Here is a 21,813-nt window from a genome sequence, read left to right as displayed (position 1 = left end):
GCAGAAGCTTCTTGGTTTGATAAAAGCTTGTCTGTTTTGTTTTTGTTTCTCTGTGCTTTTGGGTTCTTATCCATTAAATAATTGCCTATACTAATGTCTTAAATAATTTCTTTTATATTTTCTTGTAGTAATTTCACAGTTTCAAATCTTTTATTTGGTTAGATCTTTGATCAATGGTTGATTTTTTTCATGCAGTGAAAGATGGTAGGGATGGGGGGAAGCAAGTTCCAGTCTTCTTTATATGGATATCCAGTTTTCTAGCACTATTTGCTTATTTTATAAAGGTTAATTTATTTGAAAGGTAGAGTGACAGAGAGAGAGGAAGAGAGAGAGACAGAGATCTTCCACCTGCTGGTTCATTCCCCAAATGCCCCACAACAACCAGGACTGGGTCACGTCAAAGCTAGGAGCCAGAAATTGCATGCTGGTCTCCGACTTAAGAGCCCTCAGATATGGGACGCTGGCATCACAAGTGGCGGCTTCACTTGCTGCCCACAGTGCCAGACCCACACTGTTTATTAAACAGGCTTTCTTTTCCCCATTGTATGTTTATGTTGAGATTTGGTTGGCTGTGGGTGTGTTGGTTTATTTGGATGATCTCAATTCTTTTCCCTTGGTCTAGGTGTTAGTTGTAATGCCAGTATCATGTTGTTTTACTTAAAATATCTTTGTAGTATGTCTTGAAATCAGGCTTTTGTGGCACCTGCAGATTTGTTTACTTATTCAAGATTGCTTTTGGTCTTTAATGTTTCTATATGAGTTTTTGGATTGTTTATTCTTGGCCTTTGAACAGTGTTCTTGGTATTTTGATGCAGATTGCATTGAATCTGAGAAGCACTTTGGGTACTATGGATATTTCAATGCTATTAATTCTTCCAATCCATAAACATGGAAAGTCTTTTCGAATTTTCTGTATCCTCTTCAATTTCCTCCATCAGTGTTTTGTAATTTTCATTGTGGGGGTCTTTTACTTCCTTGGTTAAATTTATTTCTAGGTATTTTATTCATTACAGAGCTATTATGAAAGGTATTGCTTTCATGATTTCTTTCTTAGCAAGTTTGTTTTGGGTGTTTAAAACCTCTACTGATTTTTTTTCTGTTTTATTTGAAAGACCGAAGGGGGCAGGAGAGAGAGAGATTTTTGTAAGTTTCTTTTTTAAAAAATGTTTTATTTTATTGGCTGGCGCTGCGGCTCACTAGGCTAATCCTCTACCTGCGGCACCAGCACTCTGGGTTCTAGTCCCAGTTAGGGCGCCGGTACTGTTCCGGTTGCTCCTCTTCCAGTCCAGCTCTCTGCTGTGGCCCGGGAAGGCAGTGGAGGATGGCCCAAGTGCTTGGGCCCTGCACCCACATGGGAGACCAGGAGGAAGCACCTGGTTCCTGGCTTCGGATTGGCGCAGTGCACCGGCCAGAGCGGCCATTTGGGGGGTGAACCAACGGAAGGAAGACCTTTCTCTCTCTCTCTCTCTCTCTCTCTCTCTCTCTCTCTCTCACTGTCTAACTCTGCCTGTCAAAAAAAAAAGTTTTATTTTATTTATTCGAAGAACAGAGTTACAGAGAGAGAGAGGGAGAAACAGAGAGAAAGGTCTTCCATCCCCTGGTTCACTCCCCAAAGGACTGCAAAGGCCAAAGCTGAGCCAATCTGAAGCTAGGAGCCAGGAGTTTCTTCTGGGTCTCCTATGTGAGTGCAGGAGCCCAAGTGCTTGGGACATCTTCTGCCATTTTCCCAGGACATAGCAGAGAGCTGGATCTGAAGAGGAGCAGCTGGGACATGAACTGGTGCCCATATGGGATGCCAGTGGTTTAGGCAGAGTCTTAGCCTACAATACCACGGCACCAGCTAAGTTGGGGAGAAAAGGGGGCAAGTGGGGAGGCAGAGAGGAGTGAGGGAGAGAGGGAAGGGAAGATCTTCTATCTGCTGGTTCACTCTCCAAATGGCTGCAATTGTCAGGGCTGAGCTGGGCTGAAGGTAGGAACAGGAGATTTCTCCAGGTCTCCCACATGGGTACAGGGACCCAAGCACTTGGGCCATCCTGTGCTGCTTTCTCAGGTGCATTAGCAGGGAACTGGATTAGAAGTGGAGCATCCAGGACTCAAACTGATGCCCATTTGGGATGCTGGTGTTGCAGACAACAGCTTAACCTGTTACATCACAGTGCTGGCCTCTAGAGAGATTTTTCCATCCACTGCTCACTCCTCAAATGCCTACAGCAGCCAGGGTTGGGCCAGACCAGAACCAGGAACTCCATACAGATCTCCCATGTGGCTGGCAGGGACCAAAGTCCTTGTAGCATCATCTGCTGCCTCCCAGGATGCACATTAGCAGGGAGCTGGATCAGAAGTGGAATATTCAGAACTCAAATCAGGCACTCCCGTATGGGATGTGGGTGTCTTAAGTGGCAAGTTGACTGCTGTGCCAAACACCCATCCTGCTACTGATTTATTATTATTATTATTATTTTTTTTTTTTTGACAGGCAGAGTGGACAGTGAGAGAGACAGAGAGAAAGGTCTTCCTTTTTGCCGTTGGTTCACCCTCCAATGGCTGCCGCGGTAGTGCGCTGCGGCCGGCGCACCGCGCTGATCCGATGGCAGGAGCCAGGTGCTTCTCCTGGTCTCCCATGCGGGTGCAGGGCCCAAGCACTTGGGCCATCCTCCACTGCATTCCCTGGCCACAGCGAGAGCTGGCCTGGAAGAGGGGCAACCGGGACAGGATCGGTGCCCCGACCGGGACTAGAACCTGGTGTGCCGGCGCCGCAAGGCGGAGGATTAGCCCAGTGAGCAGCGGCGCCAGCCCTGATTTTTATACATTGATTTTATTCCTTGCAATTTTACTGAATTCATCTATCTGTTCTAAATAGTCTTTTGGTGAAATCTTGAGGTTTTCTTTTATATATGGAATCATATCATTATGCAAGCAAGGATACTTTGATTTCTTCCTTTCTTATTCTTTTTCTTGCCTATTGTTTTTATGTATGGTCCTTCCAGTATTATAATGAATAATAATTGTGAGAGTGGACATCCTTGTCTTGTCCCAGATCTTAGAAGAAATGCTTTAAACTTTTCCCCACTCTGTAAGATAGTCACTGTGGGTTTGTTATATATAGGCTTTACCATGTTAAGGTCTGGTCCTTCTGTGCCTAATTTGTTTGAGTTTTTATCACACAGGGATGTTGAAAATGATCAGATACCTTTACCGCAGATATTGAGATCATCGTGGTTTTTTTTTACCCTGTTGATGTATTAATTTTATTTCCATTTTAAAGATTTATTTATTTATTTGAAAGACAGAGTTACAGAGAAAGAGAGAGAGAATCTTCCATTTGTGTGTTCACTCCCAAATGACTGTAATATCAGGGGCTGGGCTGGCCAATGCCAGGAGCCAGGAACTCCATTTGGGTCTCCCAGATGGGTAACAGGAGCCCAAACACTTGGGCTATCTTGTACTGCTCTCCCAGACACATTAGCAGGGAGCTGGATCAGAAGTGGTGTAGCTGGGACTTAAACTGGTGCTCATATCGGGTGCCAGCATCACAGGTGGTGTTTTAACCCACTGTGCAGCAACAGCAGCCCCTTACTGATTTTTTTTTTATTTTGTCTTAATTTCTTTTTTGCCATGATGATTGTATTTCTTTCCTTCAACTCATTTTTGTTTTGTTTTTCTCTTCTAGGTCATTGAGATATAGCATTAGGTTGTGTGAGCTTTCTTCCTTTTGTGGTGTAAATGCCTATTGCTATGAACTTCCCTCTGAGTTACTGGTCCTGCTGTATACAATAAGTTCTGGTATGTTGTGTTTTCACTTTCACTTCAAGAAATTTTGAAATTTCCCTTTGATTTCTTCCATGATTCATCATTCATTCAATAACATATTGTTCAGTTTCTAGGTATTTGTATAATTTTTTATTTGTTTTTGATTTATAGTTTTATTCTACTGTGATCAGAAAAGCTACATGATGCAGTTTTGATTTCTGTGAATTTGCTGAGACTTATTTGTAGCTTAGTAGATATCATCTTTTCTGGAGAATGGTCCATGTGCTAACGAGAAGAGTGTGTATTCAACTGTTGAATGAAATGTTCTGTAAATGTCTGTTAGGTACATTTTGTCAGTACAGTGTAGTTTAACTTTGATATTTCTTTATTTTTTTGGTCTGGATGATCTGTTCATTGATGTCCCCCACTATTATTGGATACAGGCCTCCTAGTCAGCCAACAATGTTTTATAAAATTGAGTGTATCAGCTGCATATATATTTACAGTTGTTATATTTTCTTGTTGATCTATTGATTATTATATACTTTGCATCTTTTTACATTGTTTTGTCTTGAAGTCTGTTTTGTATGATATAAGTGTAGCGACTTCTGTTCACTTTTGTTATCCATTTGTGTGTATTTTTTCCCATTCTTTTTTTTTTTTTTTTTTTACTTGACAGTTTTAGACAGTGACAGAAAAAGACAGAGAGAAAGGTCTTCCTTCCGTTGGTTCACTGCCCAAATGGCCGCTCTGGCTGGCGCTGTGCCGATCCAAAGCCAGAGCCAGGTGCTTCCTCCTGGTCTCCCATGTGGGTACAGGGACCCAAGCATTTGGGCCATCCTTCACTGCCTTCCCGGGCCACAGCAGAGAGCTGGACTGGAAGAGGAGCAACTGGGACTAGAACCTGGTGCCCATATGGGATGCCGACACTGCAGGCAGAGGATTAGCCAAGTGAGCCATGGCGCCGGCCGTGGATATGTCTTGAAGCTTTACTTTCATAGGCTATGTTGGCTTTGGTTCTTGTTGCGGATATTGCTATATGTAGCTCCTTATAGCTTCTTTGACTTTGCTTGATGGCTTTGGGTTCAGTGTGCATGCTAGTGAGATCAGTGAGCTCTCCTAACACAAGAATCCATGTATGAGAGAGCATGCTCTAGGAGCCAAGGTGGGCATGGTGCACACTGCAGTGATAACAGTGTACCCACTGTGTGGCCATTCCAGTAGTAAGGGTGATGCATTTGTACAAGCATGGGACATGGGTGAGCTGACAGTGGTGTGAGGGGACATAGAGCGCAGAGCACAAGCCCTAGGGCAGCGGTGACTTTGGGGAGCTGCTGCGTAGTCTGACTGCAGGCTGGCTGTGGCAGTGAGGAGAATGCAGCATAGATGCAAGCCCTGGGGCGGCTGCAGCCACAGGTGAGCCATTAGTGTGGAATGCACGTCCTCTGTCAATGGCAGGCTGGCTGCATGGCTCTGCCCCTCAGTTTTGTCACTGCACAGCAACAGCCTGATCTCTAGGGGTTGTTGGAAACAGTGCAAGAAAGTTCTCTGGAGCACTGCAGACCTCAGGTAGCTCCCCTAACTGGGCTCCAAGCCTGTGACATCTGTGGAACTCCCCCGTTGCTTGGGTTGCTGACTTCCGCAGCAAGGGGTCCCACCGGGACTCTCCTGTTCACCCTTTCCCCTGTCACGGGGATTCCCTTTGGCCATGGGACCAGGATCACAGTTGTCCAGTCTGCTTTGTCCCCTTCTCTAGACTACTATCTCAGCTCTGCATGTTTTTCAGGATTCCCGTGCCTCCCTTGCTCAGTCCCAGTGCCAGTCACTTTGGGATGCATCTATTTATTTGATTTTTCTGGCTCTTTTCTGTGGAGGAGGTGGTTAGCACTGGCCACCTCTAGGCTGCCACCCTATCAGCCACTCAGAGAATATCTGAATAAAGGAATACTCTCACATATCAAATTCTCTGTGCTCTTAGTCCTCCATCCAACCCCTATTTTTTCCTTTCCTCACAGCCTCCACTGCATCGTCTGGAATTCCTGCACCTTGCTCACTCAGCATCAAATCACACTGAACCAGCTCCTGTCTGTCACTGACAGTTGCCATTGCTTTCCCTTCTCCTGTCTTGTAATTAGCACTGCCCTAATCCAGAACATTGCCATCCGTTCCCTGGACTCCAACGAAAACCTCTGGAAAGTTCCTCCAACATCCTCTTCTAGGGATCCTATTACAGTGTAAATCTCATATGCCATTCTTGCCAAATGTGGGATAAATTCCAACATTTTGCACATGGTTTCTTATCCTCCCTTCCAATCTCCCCCTGCACCCCATCTCAACTGAGCTTCCTTCCCCTGCATGCAGTGGACATCACGTGGTTTCCCGAGTCGGCCACAGCATGCTTTGTTGATCCACACCTTTGCACCTGCTGCTCCCTTTGCCCGGGTTTTCCTCCCCATTGTGGCCTGGCTAACTCTTCCACATCCCCTCCCTCCATGCCTGTGCACCTCAGCTTGGTTAGGACATCCTGTTACCGCTCCCACGGTGGGTCGTCAGTGAGCCTCCCATTTCTCTCGTTGGGACCTCCTCACACTTGCATTCCTGGTGTAATGTCTGTTTTCCCTGCTGCAGCATGAACCACACGACAGCAGGGACTGTGTGGAACTTGTTCACTTCTTCACCACGAGCCTGGCCTGACTTATGCATGGTGCTCAACACATTTTCATCGGAAGGACTGGACGCCTCAGCCAACTGCTGTTTCTCTTTGTTCTTCTATTTGACACCGATTTTGGGAAGCCCACTTGTGCTGTGTGGTTTCTAGAGATCAGACTGTGAGTCTCTTCTTCCTGAGCTGCTCTCACTTCTTGGCCTCTGTGGACTTTCCCTGGCCATCAGAGTCCTTCCCCTGTTGGGAGGTGGCCATGTGGTTAGGTGGGAAGGAGCTTTGTTAGAAGATAGGACTTTTACATTGCCGGGGTTGGAAAGGGGAAATCTGTGCCAAATTCCCAGCACTGTGTTGGGATGGAATGGGGGAGCCACGTTCAGTTGCCCAGATGGCCCCTCCACAGTCGCTCCGGGGCTGGTGAGAGGACAGGTGACAAATGTTTCCAGTGCAGAAGGGAGTGAAGGCGAACAGACATGCACTGATGGGCTGTTGCCCCTTCCAGAAGTCCTTGGAATGTTTCTTTCACATATTCCTATCTTTTCATATGATGAGGACACCTAAGTTTACAACATTAGCCAGCTACCCTAACACTAAGAGCCTCCAAAAAACCAGGGGGTCTTGTGTTTGATCATCTGCATGTGCTGTCTTCATTCAGCAAATGTCTCTGGGGGTTCCTCTGCCCAAGCCCCAGATCACATGCCCAGGACGCCACGGTGAAGGCACCCGAGTCTGCTCTCCTGAGGAACGCACGTGCTGCCTGGAGGGAACAATCTATTGGTTTTCAAATGCCACCAGCGTGCTAGATGCTGTGACGGAGGGTGTGCGCTGTGTTTGAAGAAGCCAGAGGCGGGAGGTAGAACTCTTAGTGAGCTTCTGGAAATCCACACATCATGGCATCTTATAGAAGCGGCTGAATGGTCTCGAAGGCTTTGATCCGTCTGTAAATGCAGTCCCTGTTTTAACATGTTTTGGGGTTTTTCTGCTCTGCCTCTCAGTTCTCTAGAAGGAAGGGGTGTATAGGGCAGCAGTGGGGGATCTGGAGCTAGGGAGACTTAGGTATCAAATCTAGGGCCCTCCCTCACCTGCCGGCTGGGTGACTAATCACTTCCTCTCCCACGCCAAGAGAGCCCGCAAGTGCCAGGAGTGCACAGTGTGCTGGCTGTGACACATGCCGCATTGTGCCGGCAGGCTCAGACATGTCTTTGTCCAGGTGATAACAGCTTTTGTGTGTGTGTGTGTGTGTGTGTTGGTGATGACAAGAGAGTTGTTTATATTACGTTTCACATGGCACAGGTTTTTTTTTTTTTAAAAATGTAATTTATTGGTATAGAATAGTTTAAACATTATATAAATATACTTTAAACATTTCTTGAAAAGTGTGTAAGTTAGCAATTCATTTGAGGTAAGCCTACACATTCCAAGAAAAGATTTGGCTCTGTAACAGGGGATATTCAAATTGCCCAGTCATTCTACATTATTCATTCACAACTGGAATAGTTATAATATCACAAATGGCATTTCATAAGTTATAAATATCAATCGCATATAAATTAACCCAACTTCCCACATTTAAATACTAATAAGTTAAAAAAATAATTAAAATAGTGTCCTAACACTCATCTTCCTAGTTTCGTAAACAATGTGAGTTATGTGTCCAGTGGACAGGATGGTGTGTTCTGACCATGGGGGGTGGAGCCCATGAAATTCGGCACGCAAGGACGCCCACCCTACATCAGGCCCACGGCACGCAGGCTGAACTGCAGGAAGTCCGTGAGGTTGCGCAGGATGAAGTGGATCGTGGTCGTCTTCAGCCACTGGTCCTTCTGCTGCAGGTTTTTCATCAGGCTGGCCACAATGGCTGGCTTGAGGGTGGCTCCTTCATTCAAATTCTTGACCTGAGGAGGAAAGAGAAGAGAAGGGATTGTTGAGTATCGCACACATCCTCTCAGTGGAAGGGTGCTCTGGCGACGGGAAGGTGTTCCAACTGGGGACTGAAGAGTTTGACTGGGGCTCCCTGCCCTGCCTTATGGGGGGGGGGGGCCTGCTTCTGTGGCAGTCCCGCCCTGATCAGGATGCTAGTGAGTTCTCCTCAACTCATTTACTGTTGTCTCTCCCAGGAGACCACGAACATCCTGAAGGCACACCAGTATCTTAATTGTCTTCTGTTCTGTGATGCAAAACAGGGCCTGGCACATAGTTGGAATTCAGTGGATGAATGAAGAACCCACAGTTAAATTTCAGTGGCCTCTCAGTCTAACCCTTCTCTCCACTTTCCCTGCCTGCATCCCCCGCAGCATCTGTGGGATCTGGTGGTGTAAGAGGGCTGGGAAACACTTTCCGAAAGGCCCCCACAGGGGAATGACTAACTTGGGAAAGGCCTTTCACCCCCAGGACTGCTGCGTCAGCATCACAGGCAAGCTCGACAGAAATACGAACCTAAACCAATCCCCCCTACCCCACCGACCTGCTGAGTCAGACTCTGTGTGGCAACTAGGACCCTGGGAGCTTCCAGTGCACATGAGCATATGAGAACCCCTGGTTTAAGGCAAACTTCTAGAAATAGCACAAGCAGGCTCAGCACCCAGGATTTCATTCCAGGGCCATTCTCATTGCACTTTGCTTAGCTCGCCTACACCCTGAGCCATCAACCCCTATCTGACGTTTGAACAGCGAGCAGGTGGTGGCCAAGATCCCGGCACCATACCTCCCAGCCTTTAGACTTCAGCCATTTCTTGGCATTAAGCCCCTGGGAAGACCTAGAGGAGAAGAGTTGAAAGAAGCGTAATGACAAGACAGGCGCTTGGCAGCAAGGGAAATATTACAGTGATCTTTGCAGCCTCTGTTCCTTGTTATCATGGATCACTGGGAAGAACTGGAAGCACTTCCTTCTACCTCTACAGATATATTTTTCTTTTAAGTTATTAGAAATTGGTATTAAATGCGGTTCTTTGAATACAGTTTTAAATACAGTTACTGATGGGTTTTGTTTTGCATGAGAGAGCCAAAAAAAGAAAAAGAAAAAGCAAAACAATGACTGAACTCTTCTCAGTCCTTTCCTGTTTCTACCATCAGGTCCCTTTTGCAGTGGTGCCACGGCCCTGAGCCCTTTTTCCCCGTGCCTGGTGAGGGGGAAGGAGCACCCACCTTTGGCCTCAGGGTCTTGATCAGGTATCGGATGTTCTTCAGCATGATGCTGACCCTGGTGTTTTCTTCGTCACTCCTGAACTTGGCCTGAAGGTGCTCGAGGTACATCTGGAACTCCAGCAGCCCGGAAGTGATTCTCAGCAGGCAGGTCTCCTGAGAGCGAAGACAGCAGGAAGAGTGGTTAGTGCTGGGATGCATCACCTCCCTCTGCCCTTCTTGAGAACTTCGAGTGCCTTTCACGTGTCCCGTTTTGGGACATCAAACAGCACTGGCTGCCCCTGTCGAAAATACCCGGACAACCAGGTAATTAACTAATATTACGTGGAGCCCAACAAATGCTAGACTGTTTCTCCCCTCCCTGCTCTCCCTGTACTCCGGCCCTCCTCTGTGTCAGGATAAACCTCCATTTATGTAAAATTAGAAGTCAGCACAGGGGCTGGGCATTTGGTGCGGCAGTCAAGGTGCAGCTTGAGACACCAACATCTCATGTGCCTGGTTGGAGATCTGGCTCCCTTGCTTCTGATCCAACTTCCTGCTGATGTGTACCCTGGGAGGTAGCAGGTGTGATGGCTTTGGGGAGTTGGGTCCCTGCCACCTACAGGAGAGACCCAGATTGAGTTCTGGGCTCCTGGTTTTGGCCTGGCTGGGTCCTGGCTGTTGTAGATGAAGGATCTCTCTCTCTCTCTCTCTCTCTCTCTCTCTCTCTCTCTCTGAAAAAAAGTGTAGACCATCTCACTGTCTGGAAGGACAGGGATGTGGAGAGAGAACTCAGAGGGTGTGCAGGCCTGGATCCTGCCAGGGGCAGCCAAAGAGGAAAGCAATTCCCAGGCTCGCTTAGTCAAAAGGAGCTGGCTAAACTTGCCGGAGTTTTTAACATTTGACAGTCAGGAAGATCACAGCACACCGAGGCCCTCTCTGGCCATGCCTGTCCAGAGATAAAGTGTCCTTTTAAAAAGTTTTAAGTTGATTTCCTCATAAAACATTGCACCTGCCATGCTCTCTACATCCGCCCTCCTCCTTGTGGGCTGCCTGGCTTACACAGCTATGGGGAGATTCCTGCCTAAGGAACAGCCATCAGCAAAGATGACAAGTTCGTACATGGTTCAACGCCGACGGGAAGCATCCATCTTCTTCTGTCAGCCGTGGAAGGTGCAGGTTGACTTCTGCCAGTGCCTCCTTGCTGTTCATGCAGTTGACATCATGGTCACACATCTGGAAAAGGAAACCAGAGCCGTTCTTGCTGAAGTGTCCATAAAAGAAGCACCACTAGAGGGCCAGGTCATGCTCCTGCACAGCCAGCAAAACCTCTCAGAAAAATGAAAGTCACAGCCCACTGGCACCCGTGCCAGGCCAGGAACCTGTGGAGTTGGGCCAGGCTCACCCGCGGCTGCAGGAGTGCCAATTTCCTCATCCCTAAGTGGGACACCACCTTCCTCCCCGGCCAGTGGGGAAGACTCAACAAGACTCACATAAGGTGCCTGGCACACAGTAGGTGCTTCATACACGACAATGGTTGTGATGACAGTTTTGGTGAGTCTAATTCAGCTGGAAGGACGTGTGGCATCATCTCGCCCATCCCCATAATGTTACAGATAGAGTATGGAGGTGATAGGGAATCGCCCCATGATGCGAGAGTGGTCCAGGAGAGCCAGCACCAGACTCTGGGCTCCCAATCCCTTCTGCTGTTCTTTCTACCGGGTTGAACCAAGACACCTTGCATTTGAAGTTGGGAGAAGCTTCAATCTGCTTGTGATTTTGCCCCTTTGGTGTGCCCTAGGGTCTGCATCTGATTGGAATGACTTTTGGGGAGTCCTAACCACTGAGCTCACACACCCACAGTTATGTAACTTCTCCAGCTCCCCGGGGAGAAGCTGAACATTCATCCCAGGTACCACTCTGCTAATCTTCTCAAGGTCTGAGGCTTGAGATGCAGGAGGACAGATCCTACTTTGCAGTTAGAGAAGCGAGACGTGAGAATCGGTGAGCCTCAGCGCAGGACAGCTGTGCGCATGGGCAGAGGAGCGGAGACCCCAGCCCCAGTCCATCCTTTCCAGAAGAGAGGAACACCCTGCGGCAGCAGCAGAGAAGTCCTGCAGGCAGCTGGGGCTGTCTCCCGGGCCCCAAGGCATGGGCCGAGCCTACCCACCTCCTTCCTCAGCTCCATGATCTTCTCCAGGATGTACAAGATGCTGGAGATGCTCGCTTCTTTTCTGTCTGGCGGCATGAGGGTTCTGTCGGGGCTGGCCTTGGTGTTGGAGTCCTCCCTCACGGGTGCTGAAGTGGGGAGAGCAGTAGCCACCACCAGGAGCAGCGCCAGCGAGCAGCCGAGGGGACCTGGGCGGAGGGCGCCTGTGCCAAGGAGGGAAGGGCGCGCCGTGAGCGACGGCGCAGGGCCGGCGTCTGCCGCGGGCTGCTGGCCGCCGGCAAGCCCTGCCTGGGCCGCCCGCCCTGCCTCGCAGGGACTCTCGCGCCCAGCGGCGGCGGCGGCGGCGGCGCGGCCGGAATTCCCTGCACTTACTTGTGAAGGAGTTCATAGTCGGGCTCCTGGAGGCCAGAGGGAGCTCTGTTTGTTCCCGGTGGGCTCAGAGGCAGAATGAGCCTCAGACATCCCCAGCCTCATATTTATGGGGGGTTGAGACTGTAATTTTGAGACTCATGGGGAAAATCCCACATTTGATAAATCTTTGTTGGAGGTGGGGGTGGGGCCAGGGCGGGTGGAGTTGATAGGAAACTATTAAGATTGTGCAATGTGACGTCGCCATCATCTCAAAAATCACAAATTGGGGAAAAAGTGCTGGCTGAGCTCATCGCCCCAGGCTAGCCGGACCTAGTGACACTGCGTGTCCTCAACTTTCTTTCTTCCTACTTCTTTACTGAGTATGACTCAGCACTCATGTCTTGAGAAAGCATAAAACTAAAGTCACGTCCAAGTTTGACTAGGAGGCGAAAAGAGCTAAAGCTGACTGTGGTTTTTTTTTTTTTTTCTCTCCAAGTAGCTTCCATTGTAAGATAAGGGGCTAGAATTCAGTATTCAGTTTTATTCGCATTTGTAAAATCCCTAGGCTGTTGGGAATGCCTCTCCTTAGCTCAGACCACAGACAGCACTGGAGTCCTGCAAGCCCTGGACTTACAACCAGGGGATACAGCCAGCGGACATCTCAGCACTTCGCTCACTTGGCTCCTGCCGTGAGCAGGTGCAGCAGAATTGCCTGCTCCTGCCTCACACCGTTATTTCTAGGAGTCCCCACTGGTGCGTGTGGCACTGCATGAGTGACTCAGTGGTGTGCCACGTGGCCTCAGTCTCCTCCTGCTCTCGCCTTAGTGACCCCTTGGGGATCCTCCCTATGAGGACTTTGATCTCTGTGCGTTGCCCTGGGCTGCTCATGCTGTTCCCACTCAGTGTCCCCACCACTGTCAGCAGCCGTAGGACCCTGTGCCCCTGGGGCACCTGAAGGGTACTGGTCAGGTCTCAGGTCAGCTGGAGCCTTCAAGTTACTGAGGCCCACAGATACATGAAGAGTACTACTACTATTTTTTTTTTTTTAAGATTTATTTATTTAAGAGAGTTACAGAGGGAGAGGGAGACACAGAGATCTTCCTTCTGCTAGCTCAGTCCCCAAATGGCTGCAACAGTCAAGTCTAGACCAAGCTGAAGTCAGGAGCCTGGCTGTCCATCTGAGCCTCACAAGTGGCTGGCAGGGACCCAGGCATGTGGATCATCTCCCACTGCTCTCCCAGGTACATTAGCTGGAAGCTAGATGGGAAACAGAGCAGCTGGGACTCAAACAGCTGCTCTGAGAAGGGATACCAGTGTCACAGGTGGCAGTTAAACCTGCTGTGGCACAGCTCTGGCACACTACTCACTTCATTGATGGGATGACAAAGGAAGGCCCTGTGCATGGAATCTTCTAGAGCTTGTGTTCCTAGCTGCCTGTCTTTGCATGACTTGATTTGAATCTCAAGGTGGCTGCAAAGGAATTAGTAATACACGCTGAACAACCCTGACAATGGTCACGCCATTTTAACTACCCCAGCACCATCTTAGGGAACTCTAATAAAACATTTCCTGGAAATTGGGCCGATACCATAAGTCACGGGCAGGTGGTTTGAGATAATGGCGCCAGATAAAGGCATGGGAAGCACCCAACCACCCCTTATCTGTGGGTCCCACAGACGGCAAAAGTATGCAAGGTATTTTCTGCATGCCCCCACCCCATTGTCTTATGGAAACCCTGTAACCACGCTTTTTTTCTGCTTCTGTATCCCCCGCTTCTGCTCTCTCCCAGGTATATAAGCGCCCCCCAGACACTACTACGCATGCCTCGCCTCTCTCCTGCCTCCCGCTGAGTCGGGTCTGGAGATGGTGTCCGCGAGCGCTCGTGAAATAAAGCCGCCTCTTGCATTTGCATCGTCTGGTCTGAGGATTTTTGAGTCTGGGGTCGCAATCTAAAGGACCCAGCGGGGATTAGGGTCCTTCATTTGGAGGTCCCACCGAGATCGAACGACCCACGACTCAAGCCCTCAAAAGGCCAGCCGGAGGTAAGGCAATCCCCCTCTCTGTGTAAGTGTCATGACGTGTGTTTGTCTCAATTAGCGGCGCCTTCTGAGATTGTGCCTGTACAGGACCTGTATCTGTATCGGACCAGTGGGGGAGACAGACGTGTCCTAAGATCCCTGGTCTTACCCTGGAGGACACTCCAGCGGTGTTCTGGGGGAAGGAGAGAGACACGTCTCTCTCCTTCCCGGGGAGAGCCTGGCCAGCCGGCCGCTCCCATCTGAATTATTAGTTTCACTTTTACGCCGGTCTGTAGTCGCGCGACTTGTATTGTTTGTCTTGTGTGTATCTGTGTTTCTTGGTCTTTATTTCGTCTTCTTCTATCCTTCCCCGGCCATGGGGCAGCAATTAACCACCCCGTTGAGCCTCACTTTAGGTCATTGGAAAGAGGTCCAGGAGCGTGCATGCAGTCTTTCGGTGGAAATCAAGAAGAAAAAATGGGTCACTCTCAGTTCCACAGAGTGGCCGACTCATGGGGCCGGGTGGCCGGAGGATGGAACCTTTAACCCAAATGTTATCTCGCAGGTGAAAGATCGTGTTTGTCGAGCCGGACCACAGGGGCTCCCTGACCAGGTACCCTATATCACCGTCTGGGAGGACTTGGTTCGGAACCCTCCTGTGTGGGTTAAGCCCTTCCTCTCACCGACTCCGTCCGCGGAGGGGGAATCTCAACCTAAGCCTCCTCCTCCTCCCCCGACAACACCCTTGATCCCCCTTCCTTCCTACCTGCCCGCTGCCCTCCCCGCGCCTGCTAAGCCGGAGGACCCTTCCCCGGCATCCTCACTTTACCCACTGGAGGAACTTTCAAAAGCAAAATCCCAAAACCCCCCTGTCCTACAGGGAGGACAGAAGGATCTGTTGTTGTTAGAACCCCCGCCCCCATATGCTCGCCCCGCTCCTGAGGGGCCGGCTCCCTCTGCTCAGCGGCCGCGCTGCGAGCGAGGCAGAGGGATGGAGGACACCTGGTTGTCTCATGCCCTGCCCCTCCGTTCGGTGGCCGGCCAAACCCAGTATTGGCCCTTCTCAGCCTCTGACTTGTATAACTGGAAAACTCATAACCCCCCGTTTTCCCAAGACCCCCAGGCCCTGACGGGGCTAATTGAATCTATCTTACTGTTAACCCATCAGCCCACTTGGGATGACTGTCAGCAGCTTTGACAGACGCTTCTCACCACCGAGGAGAGGCAGCGAGTCTTCCTGGAGGCCCGCAAAAATGTGCCAGGAAACGATGGCCGGCCCACTCTGTTGCCCAACGAAATCGATGCGGCGTTCCCACTAAGTCGCCCGGACTGGGATCTCAACACGGCGGCTGGTAGGGAACATCTCCGTCTCTATCGCCAGATTCTCCTGACAGGTCTCAGAGGGGCCGGGAGGCGCCCCACTCATTTGGCTAAGGTACGTGCTATTATGCAGGGAAGTGAGGAGACCCCGGCAGGATTTTTAGAAAGATTAATGGAAGGATATCGAATGTACACACCCTTCGACCCTCAGGCCCCCGACCGGCAAGCTGAGGTGATAATGTCCTTCATTGGACAATCGGCACCGGACATTCGAGTTAAATTACAGAGGCTGGAGGGATTACAGGGCTACACCCTGCCGGATTTGGTAAAAGAGGCAGAAAAAATTTTCAATAAAAGAGAAATGCAGGAGGAGAGGGAAGAAAGAATACGCAGGGAACAGGAGAGCAGACAAGACCAGAGGGACAGGAAACGAAATAAGGAATTAAGTAAGATCTTGGCCACCGTAGTTGCAGGGTCAGAGCAGGCCAGGCCTAGACAAGGCAGGGACCCGGGAGACCGGCGTAGACTGTGAGTGGAGCATGACCAATGCGCCTACTGCAAGGAGAGGGGACATTGGGCAAAAGATTGTCCCAACAAGAAACAGCGGGGGGGGCGAAGAAGACCCGCCCCGGTACTGCCACTCGAGGATGAAGCTTAGGGGAGTCAGGGCCAGGAGCCTCCCCCTGAGCCCCGGGTAACCCTTAAAGTGGGAGGCCGACCGTCACGTTCCTGGTCGACACTGGGGCCCAACATTCAGTTCTTACCAGCGCTGAGGGGCCGTTAAGTTCCAAGACATCTTGGGTACAGGGAGCCACTGGAGGAAAATTATATCGGTGGACAACGGAGCGTAAGGTCCACCTGTCCACGGGGCAGGTGACCCACTCCTTTTTGCTGGTGCCGGATTGCCCCTATCCCTTGTTGGGGAGGGACCTCCTCTCGAAGGTCGGGGCGCAGATCCACTTTCAAGACAAAGGGGCTACGGTGATCGGCCCTACAGGCCAACCCCTCCACGTGCTGACTCTCCGGCTGGAGGACGAGCATCGCCTTCACGAAAGCCCTCCAACCCCCCGGAACAGTCCCGAGTGGCTTGCTAAGTTTCCCACAGCCTGGGCAGAAACGGCAGGGGTAGGACTGGCTGTTAGGCGGCCCCCGCTGATAGTGACTCTGAAGCCCGCGGCTACTCCCGTGTCTATCCGCCAATACCCCATGGCTAAGGAAGCTAAGGACGGGATCCAGCCCCACATACAAAGATTGCTACAGTTAGGCATATTAAAGCCTTGCCAGTCACCTTGGAGCACTCCCCTGCTACTGGTCAAAAAGCCCGGCTCTAATGATTACAGGCCTGTACAAGATCTGAGGGAAGTAAATCGTAGGGCTGAGGACATTCACCCCACAGTCCCTAACCCTTATAATCTACTCAGTACCTTGCCTCCAAGCCATGCCTGGTACTCAGTTCTTGATTTAAAGGATGCCTTCTTCTGCCTGAGGCTGAGCCCACAGAGTCAGCCCATCTTCGCCTTCGAATGGAAGGACCCCGAAACCAGATTTTCGGGACAATTGACTTGGACCAGGCTCCCCCAGGGATTCAAAAATTCTCCCACGCTGTTTGATGAGGCACTCCACCAGGACTTGGCGGACTTCCGGGTAAGCCATCCAGAGCTGATCTTATTACAGTATGTGGACGACCTACTGCTGGCAGCAGAGACAGAACAGAGCTGCATCAAAGGAACCGAGGCTCTGCTCCAAAAACTGGGTGAGTTGGGATACAGGGCCTCTGCAAAGAAGGCTCAACTCTGCACCCGACGTGTAACCTACCTGGGATATGTACTGGAGGGAGGCCGGAGGTGGCTTACGGAAGGGCATAAGCAAGCCGTGGCACTTATCCCGCCACCTAAGAACGCCCGCCAACTCAGGGAGTTCCTGGGTAGTGCCGGCTTCTGCCGCCTCTGGATACCGGGATTTGCTGAAATGGCGGCCTCTCTCTACCCCCTCACGAGAGCAAATTCCCCTTTCATATGGGGCCAGGAACAGCAGTTAGCATTTGATAAGATCAAACGGGCCCTACTGGAAGCCCCAGCGCTGAGCCTTCCCGACCCGGTCAAACCGTTCACCTTGTACGTGGATGAAAATGGGGGCATAACGAAAGGAGTCCTAACCCAGAGGCTGGGACCATGGAGGAGACCTGTAGCATATTTTTCAAAAAAAACTGGACAATGTTGCTACCGGATGGCCGCCCTGTCTCCACATGATTGCGGCAGTGGCTGTCCTGGTAAGAGACTCGGACAAGTTAACTTTGGGCCAGCCCCTCACCATAGTGGCGCCCCATGCCATAGAGACTATCATCCGCCAGCCCCCAGACAGGTGGTTATCTAACGCCAGAATTACCCATTATCAAACCGTGCTACTCAACCCTGAGAAGATTCATTCTGGGACTCCTGCCTTGCTCAATCCTGCCACCCTGCTCCCGAAGCCCGGAACTGAGTCGCAGGTCAGTCATGACTGTCACCAAGTGCTGGCTGAAGCGCATGGAACCCGAGAAGATTTAACAGACCTGCCCATGCCAGACGCGGAGCATACTTGGTACACTGATGGGAGCAGCTTCCTACACCAAGGTGAGAGAAGGGCGGGGGCAGCAGTGGTGGACGGAAAGACTGTTATCTGGGCCTCGGCCCTAACACCAGGGACTTCAGCTCAAAGGGCCGAACTCGTGGCACTAACCCAGGCTCTCCGGGCGGCCGAGGGAAAGAAGGTAAATATCTACACTGACAGCCGCTACGCGTTTGCCACGGCCCATATCCACGGGGAGATATATCATAGAAGGGGGTTACTGACTTCAGGAGGAAAAGACATTAAAAACAAACAGGAGATCCTCGACCTCCTACAAGCCCTCCACCTCCCAAAGAGGCTGAGCATCATCCATTGCCCAGGCCATCAGAAAGGCGAGGACCCGGTAGCAAAAGGCAACCGGATGGCGGATGAGGTGGCCAAGACAGTTGCCCTAAAAGAACCAATACTAACAGTACGATCTTCCAAAACTTCCCCTACCTCTCCTGACCAAGGCGGGTGGACATATTCGGATGGAGACGTAAACGCCATCCAAAGGTTAGGGGGAAGGTATGACGAACAGGAGAAGGCTTGGAGAATTCAGAACAAGATAGTCCTGCCAAGAAAGTGGCCAGAGACATAGTGAGTGACCTTCACTGATGGACTCATTTAGGATACAAAAAGCTAAAAACCTTGTTAAAAAGAGAGGAGCAGACCCACTTCATAATAGGATTGGACACATTGGTCAAACAGGTAACAGAATATTGTGTCCCATGCGCAAAGGTAAACCCAAAACGCCTTAAGATGCCGGAAGGGGCGAGAGTGCGCGGGACCAGGCCCGGAACAAACTGGGAAATTGATTTCACTGAGATTCGCCCCGGCAGGTATGGGATTAAATATCTATTAGTGTTTGTAGACACCTTTTCTGGCTGGACTGAAGCTTTCCCGGTAAAGAAGGAGACGGCACAGGTGGTCGTCAAGAACATTTTTGAAGAAATCTTCCCGCGGTTTGGCCTTCCCAAGGTATTGGGGTCCGACAACGGGCCAGCTTTTGTCTCTCGGGTAAGTCAGTCGGTGGCCAAGGTACTGGGGATTGATTGGAAATTACATTGTGCATATAGACCCCAGAGTTCAGGACAGGTAGAACGTATGAACCGAACCATAAAAGAGACCTTAACTAAATTAATAATGGAGACTGGCACTAGAGATTGGGTTGAGTTACTACCAATGGCCTTGTTTAGGGCTCGTAACACCCCTTCTGTCTTCGGGTAAACTCCATATGAAATACTCTATGGAGGGCCTCCCCCACTTGCCGATTTACTAGGACCTAGTATTGACTCTTATGCCACTTCCCCCAGCCTGCAGACCCGACTGAAAGCTCTGCAGCTGATCCAGAGACAAGTCTGGAAGCCTCTGGCTGCAGTATATCAGTCCAAGTGTCCGGTGGTGCCTCACCCGTTCCAGATTGGAGACTCCGTCTACATCCGCAGACATCAGTCCAAAACCCTCGAGCCGCGTTGGAAGGGCCCTTACACCGTTCTGCTGACAACTCCCACCGCGGTAAAAGTCGACGGAATCGCCGCCTGGGTTCACGCGTCCCATGTGAAGCGAGCCCTACCGGAGGAGGATAAAACTCAGGACGACTGCCCCGCTGACCGGACAGTATGGAAGGCACAACGCACTCAAAACCCACTCAAGATAAGACTCTTAAAGACTGTTTAGTGCTTGTAATACTTTTGATTTTCCTTACCCCGATTGTGGCCAGCCCCCACGCCCCAAAAAGGCTCACGTGGCAGGTGAAATCTGCCACCGCTGATGTCGTGTGGTCCGTTACCCGCGTGGCCCCTTCTGGGACATGGTGGCCCTCCTCTGTCAATTGGTTGCAGGACTAGACACCTGGGATATCCCTAGCATGTCTCATGATCAGATAGCCCTATGGAGCCCGGACCGGGCGGGGGCGTGCACTCAACCAATGCAAATAACCCCGGGTGCAGGAATCCACAGTTTAGATGCTATCTCCGACAATCTGAGTTTTACGTGTGCCCCAGGGATGGCAGGTCTGCGGAAGATAAGTGGCGGTGGTGGTGGGGGGGGGCAGAATCCTTCTACTGTAAGGCCTGGGGATGTGAAACCACTGGAGCAGCCTACTGGAGGCCGTTTTCCCGAGACAGTTGGATCTCTGTAGGTCGTAATTTCACCCCCACAGGGGAAAATTGTGTAGCCCTAAGAACAGGGCTAGGGCCCTGTTCCAAACAACCACTCTGTGTGCCCCTAAACATTACCTTCACAGAACAGGGGAAGAAGGCCAGCATCGCCGACTGGCAACTGGGAAGGACTTGGGGGTTGAGGTTTTATGTTTCTGGTAGCGATCCCGGGTTCCTATTTAAAATCCAACTTAGAGAGGAAGCTCTCCCCCAGTCTATAGGCCCCAACCTAGTGTTGGCGGATCAGAGGCCTGTGTCTAAGGTTACACCCCCGAGATCCCAGGGCCGACCCCCGACCTCTCCACCCTCCCTGAGGCCAAGGGCAACCGTGAGTCCTAACTCGTCTCCTGCTCCATTGCCGGGCACGGGAGACCGTCTCTTAAACCTAATAAGAGGGGCCTACCAGGCCCTCAATTATACGGACCCTTCCAGGGCCCAGAACTGCTGGCTGTGCCTCAGTCCTCGCCCTCCTTATTATGAGGGCATTGCTCTACCTTATAACCTCTCAAATATAAAAAATGTCTCTTCACCCCCAGCCCTCTGTCAAGGAAACGACCACCAACTGACTCTGACCCAGGTTGAAGGACAAGGCCTCTGTATAGGGACAATACCCCCCAAATTCCAGCTATGTAGTGACTCCGTGTCGGTTTTTCCAGGAAATTACTATTTGCTGGCACCTAATGAAACTTACTGGGCTTGTAGAACTGGACTGACCCCATGTGTGCATGCCGGGGTTTTTAAACAAACTGGAGACTACTGTGTATTAGTACAGGTCTGGCCCCGTATAACGTACCATTCTGATGAGTCAGTTCTCCAGTTCTTTGAGTCGCCCCTACATCGGGCCAAGCGGGAGCCTGTCTCTCTGACACTGGCCATGCTCCTGGGTCTGGGCGGCATCACAGCTGGAATAGCAACAGGCACTACCGCTGTAATACGTACAGACCAGTACTTGTCCCTGCATCAGGCCATGAATGACGACCTACGCGCCCTTGAGCAATCAGTTAGGGCATTAAAGGAGTCCCTGACCTCCCTCTCGGAAGTAGTCCTGCAAAACCGAAGGGGGTTGGACCTTGTGCTCCTTAAGGAAGGAGGGCTCTGTGCAGCGCTGAGGGAAGAGTGCTGCTTCTATGCCGATCAAACTGGGGTAGTAACTGAGACCCTGGATAAACTCAGAGAAAGACTGGACAGAAGGCAACGGGAATTGGAGTCACAGCAGGGCTGGTACGAGAGTATCTGGAAATGTTCCCCCTGGTCCATGACCCTATTCTCCTCTCTTATAGGCCCCATCTTTCTGCTAATATTGATCCTGACACTTGGCCCCTGCCTTTTTAACCGATTGACACAGTTTGTCAGGGATGGGCTGTCACGCGTTCAGGCCATGGTCCTGACTCAGCAATACCAGGCCTTAAAACGCTCCGAGGATCAGGATTGCCCTTAGGAAAGGATTTTCCTAATTTACAAGACCAAAGTGGGGAATGAACAACCCTGACAATGGTCACGCCATTTTAACTACCCCAGCACCATCTTAGGGAACTCTAATAAAACATTTCCTGGAAATTGGGCCGATACCATAAGTCACGGGCAGGTGGTTTGAGATAATGGCGCCAGATAAAGGCATAGGAAGCACCCAACCGCCCCTTATCTGTGGGTCCCGCAGACGGCAAAAGTATGCAA

At 50.6% G+C, this 21,813-nt stretch overlaps 2 protein-coding genes across 2 annotated transcripts; one reads left to right on the top strand and one right to left on the bottom strand.

The window, feature by feature from the left end:
* Positions 1-7,738: 7,738 nt before the first annotated feature.
* Positions 7,739-12,181, bottom strand: IL6 (interleukin 6). The gene is made up of 5 exons (XM_062178566.1): positions 12,075-12,181; positions 11,703-11,905; positions 10,655-10,768; positions 9,557-9,709; positions 7,739-8,307 (listed from the first exon to the last, which is right to left on the bottom strand). Exons 1-5 carry the CDS (start codon positions 12,088-12,090, stop codon positions 8,140-8,142), a joined length of 654 nt encoding a protein of 217 aa, XP_062034550.1. The 5' UTR covers positions 12,091-12,181; the 3' UTR covers positions 7,739-8,139.
* Positions 12,182-18,739: 6,558 nt separating this feature from the next.
* Positions 18,740-19,664, top strand: LOC133749376 (uncharacterized). The gene is made up of 2 exons (XM_062178542.1): positions 18,740-18,997; positions 19,214-19,664. Exons 1-2 carry the CDS (start codon positions 18,740-18,742, stop codon positions 19,655-19,657), a joined length of 702 nt encoding a protein of 233 aa, XP_062034526.1. The 3' UTR covers positions 19,658-19,664.
* Positions 19,665-21,813: the final 2,149 nt, after the last annotated feature.

This window comes from Lepus europaeus, chromosome 20 (genome assembly GCF_033115175.1).
Source record: "Lepus europaeus isolate LE1 chromosome 20, mLepTim1.pri, whole genome shotgun sequence".
NCBI lineage: Eukaryota > Metazoa > Chordata > Mammalia > Lagomorpha > Leporidae > Lepus > Lepus europaeus.
The sequence above is the reverse complement of the archived record's forward strand: the minus strand, read 5'-3'. Positions and strand labels throughout refer to the sequence as shown.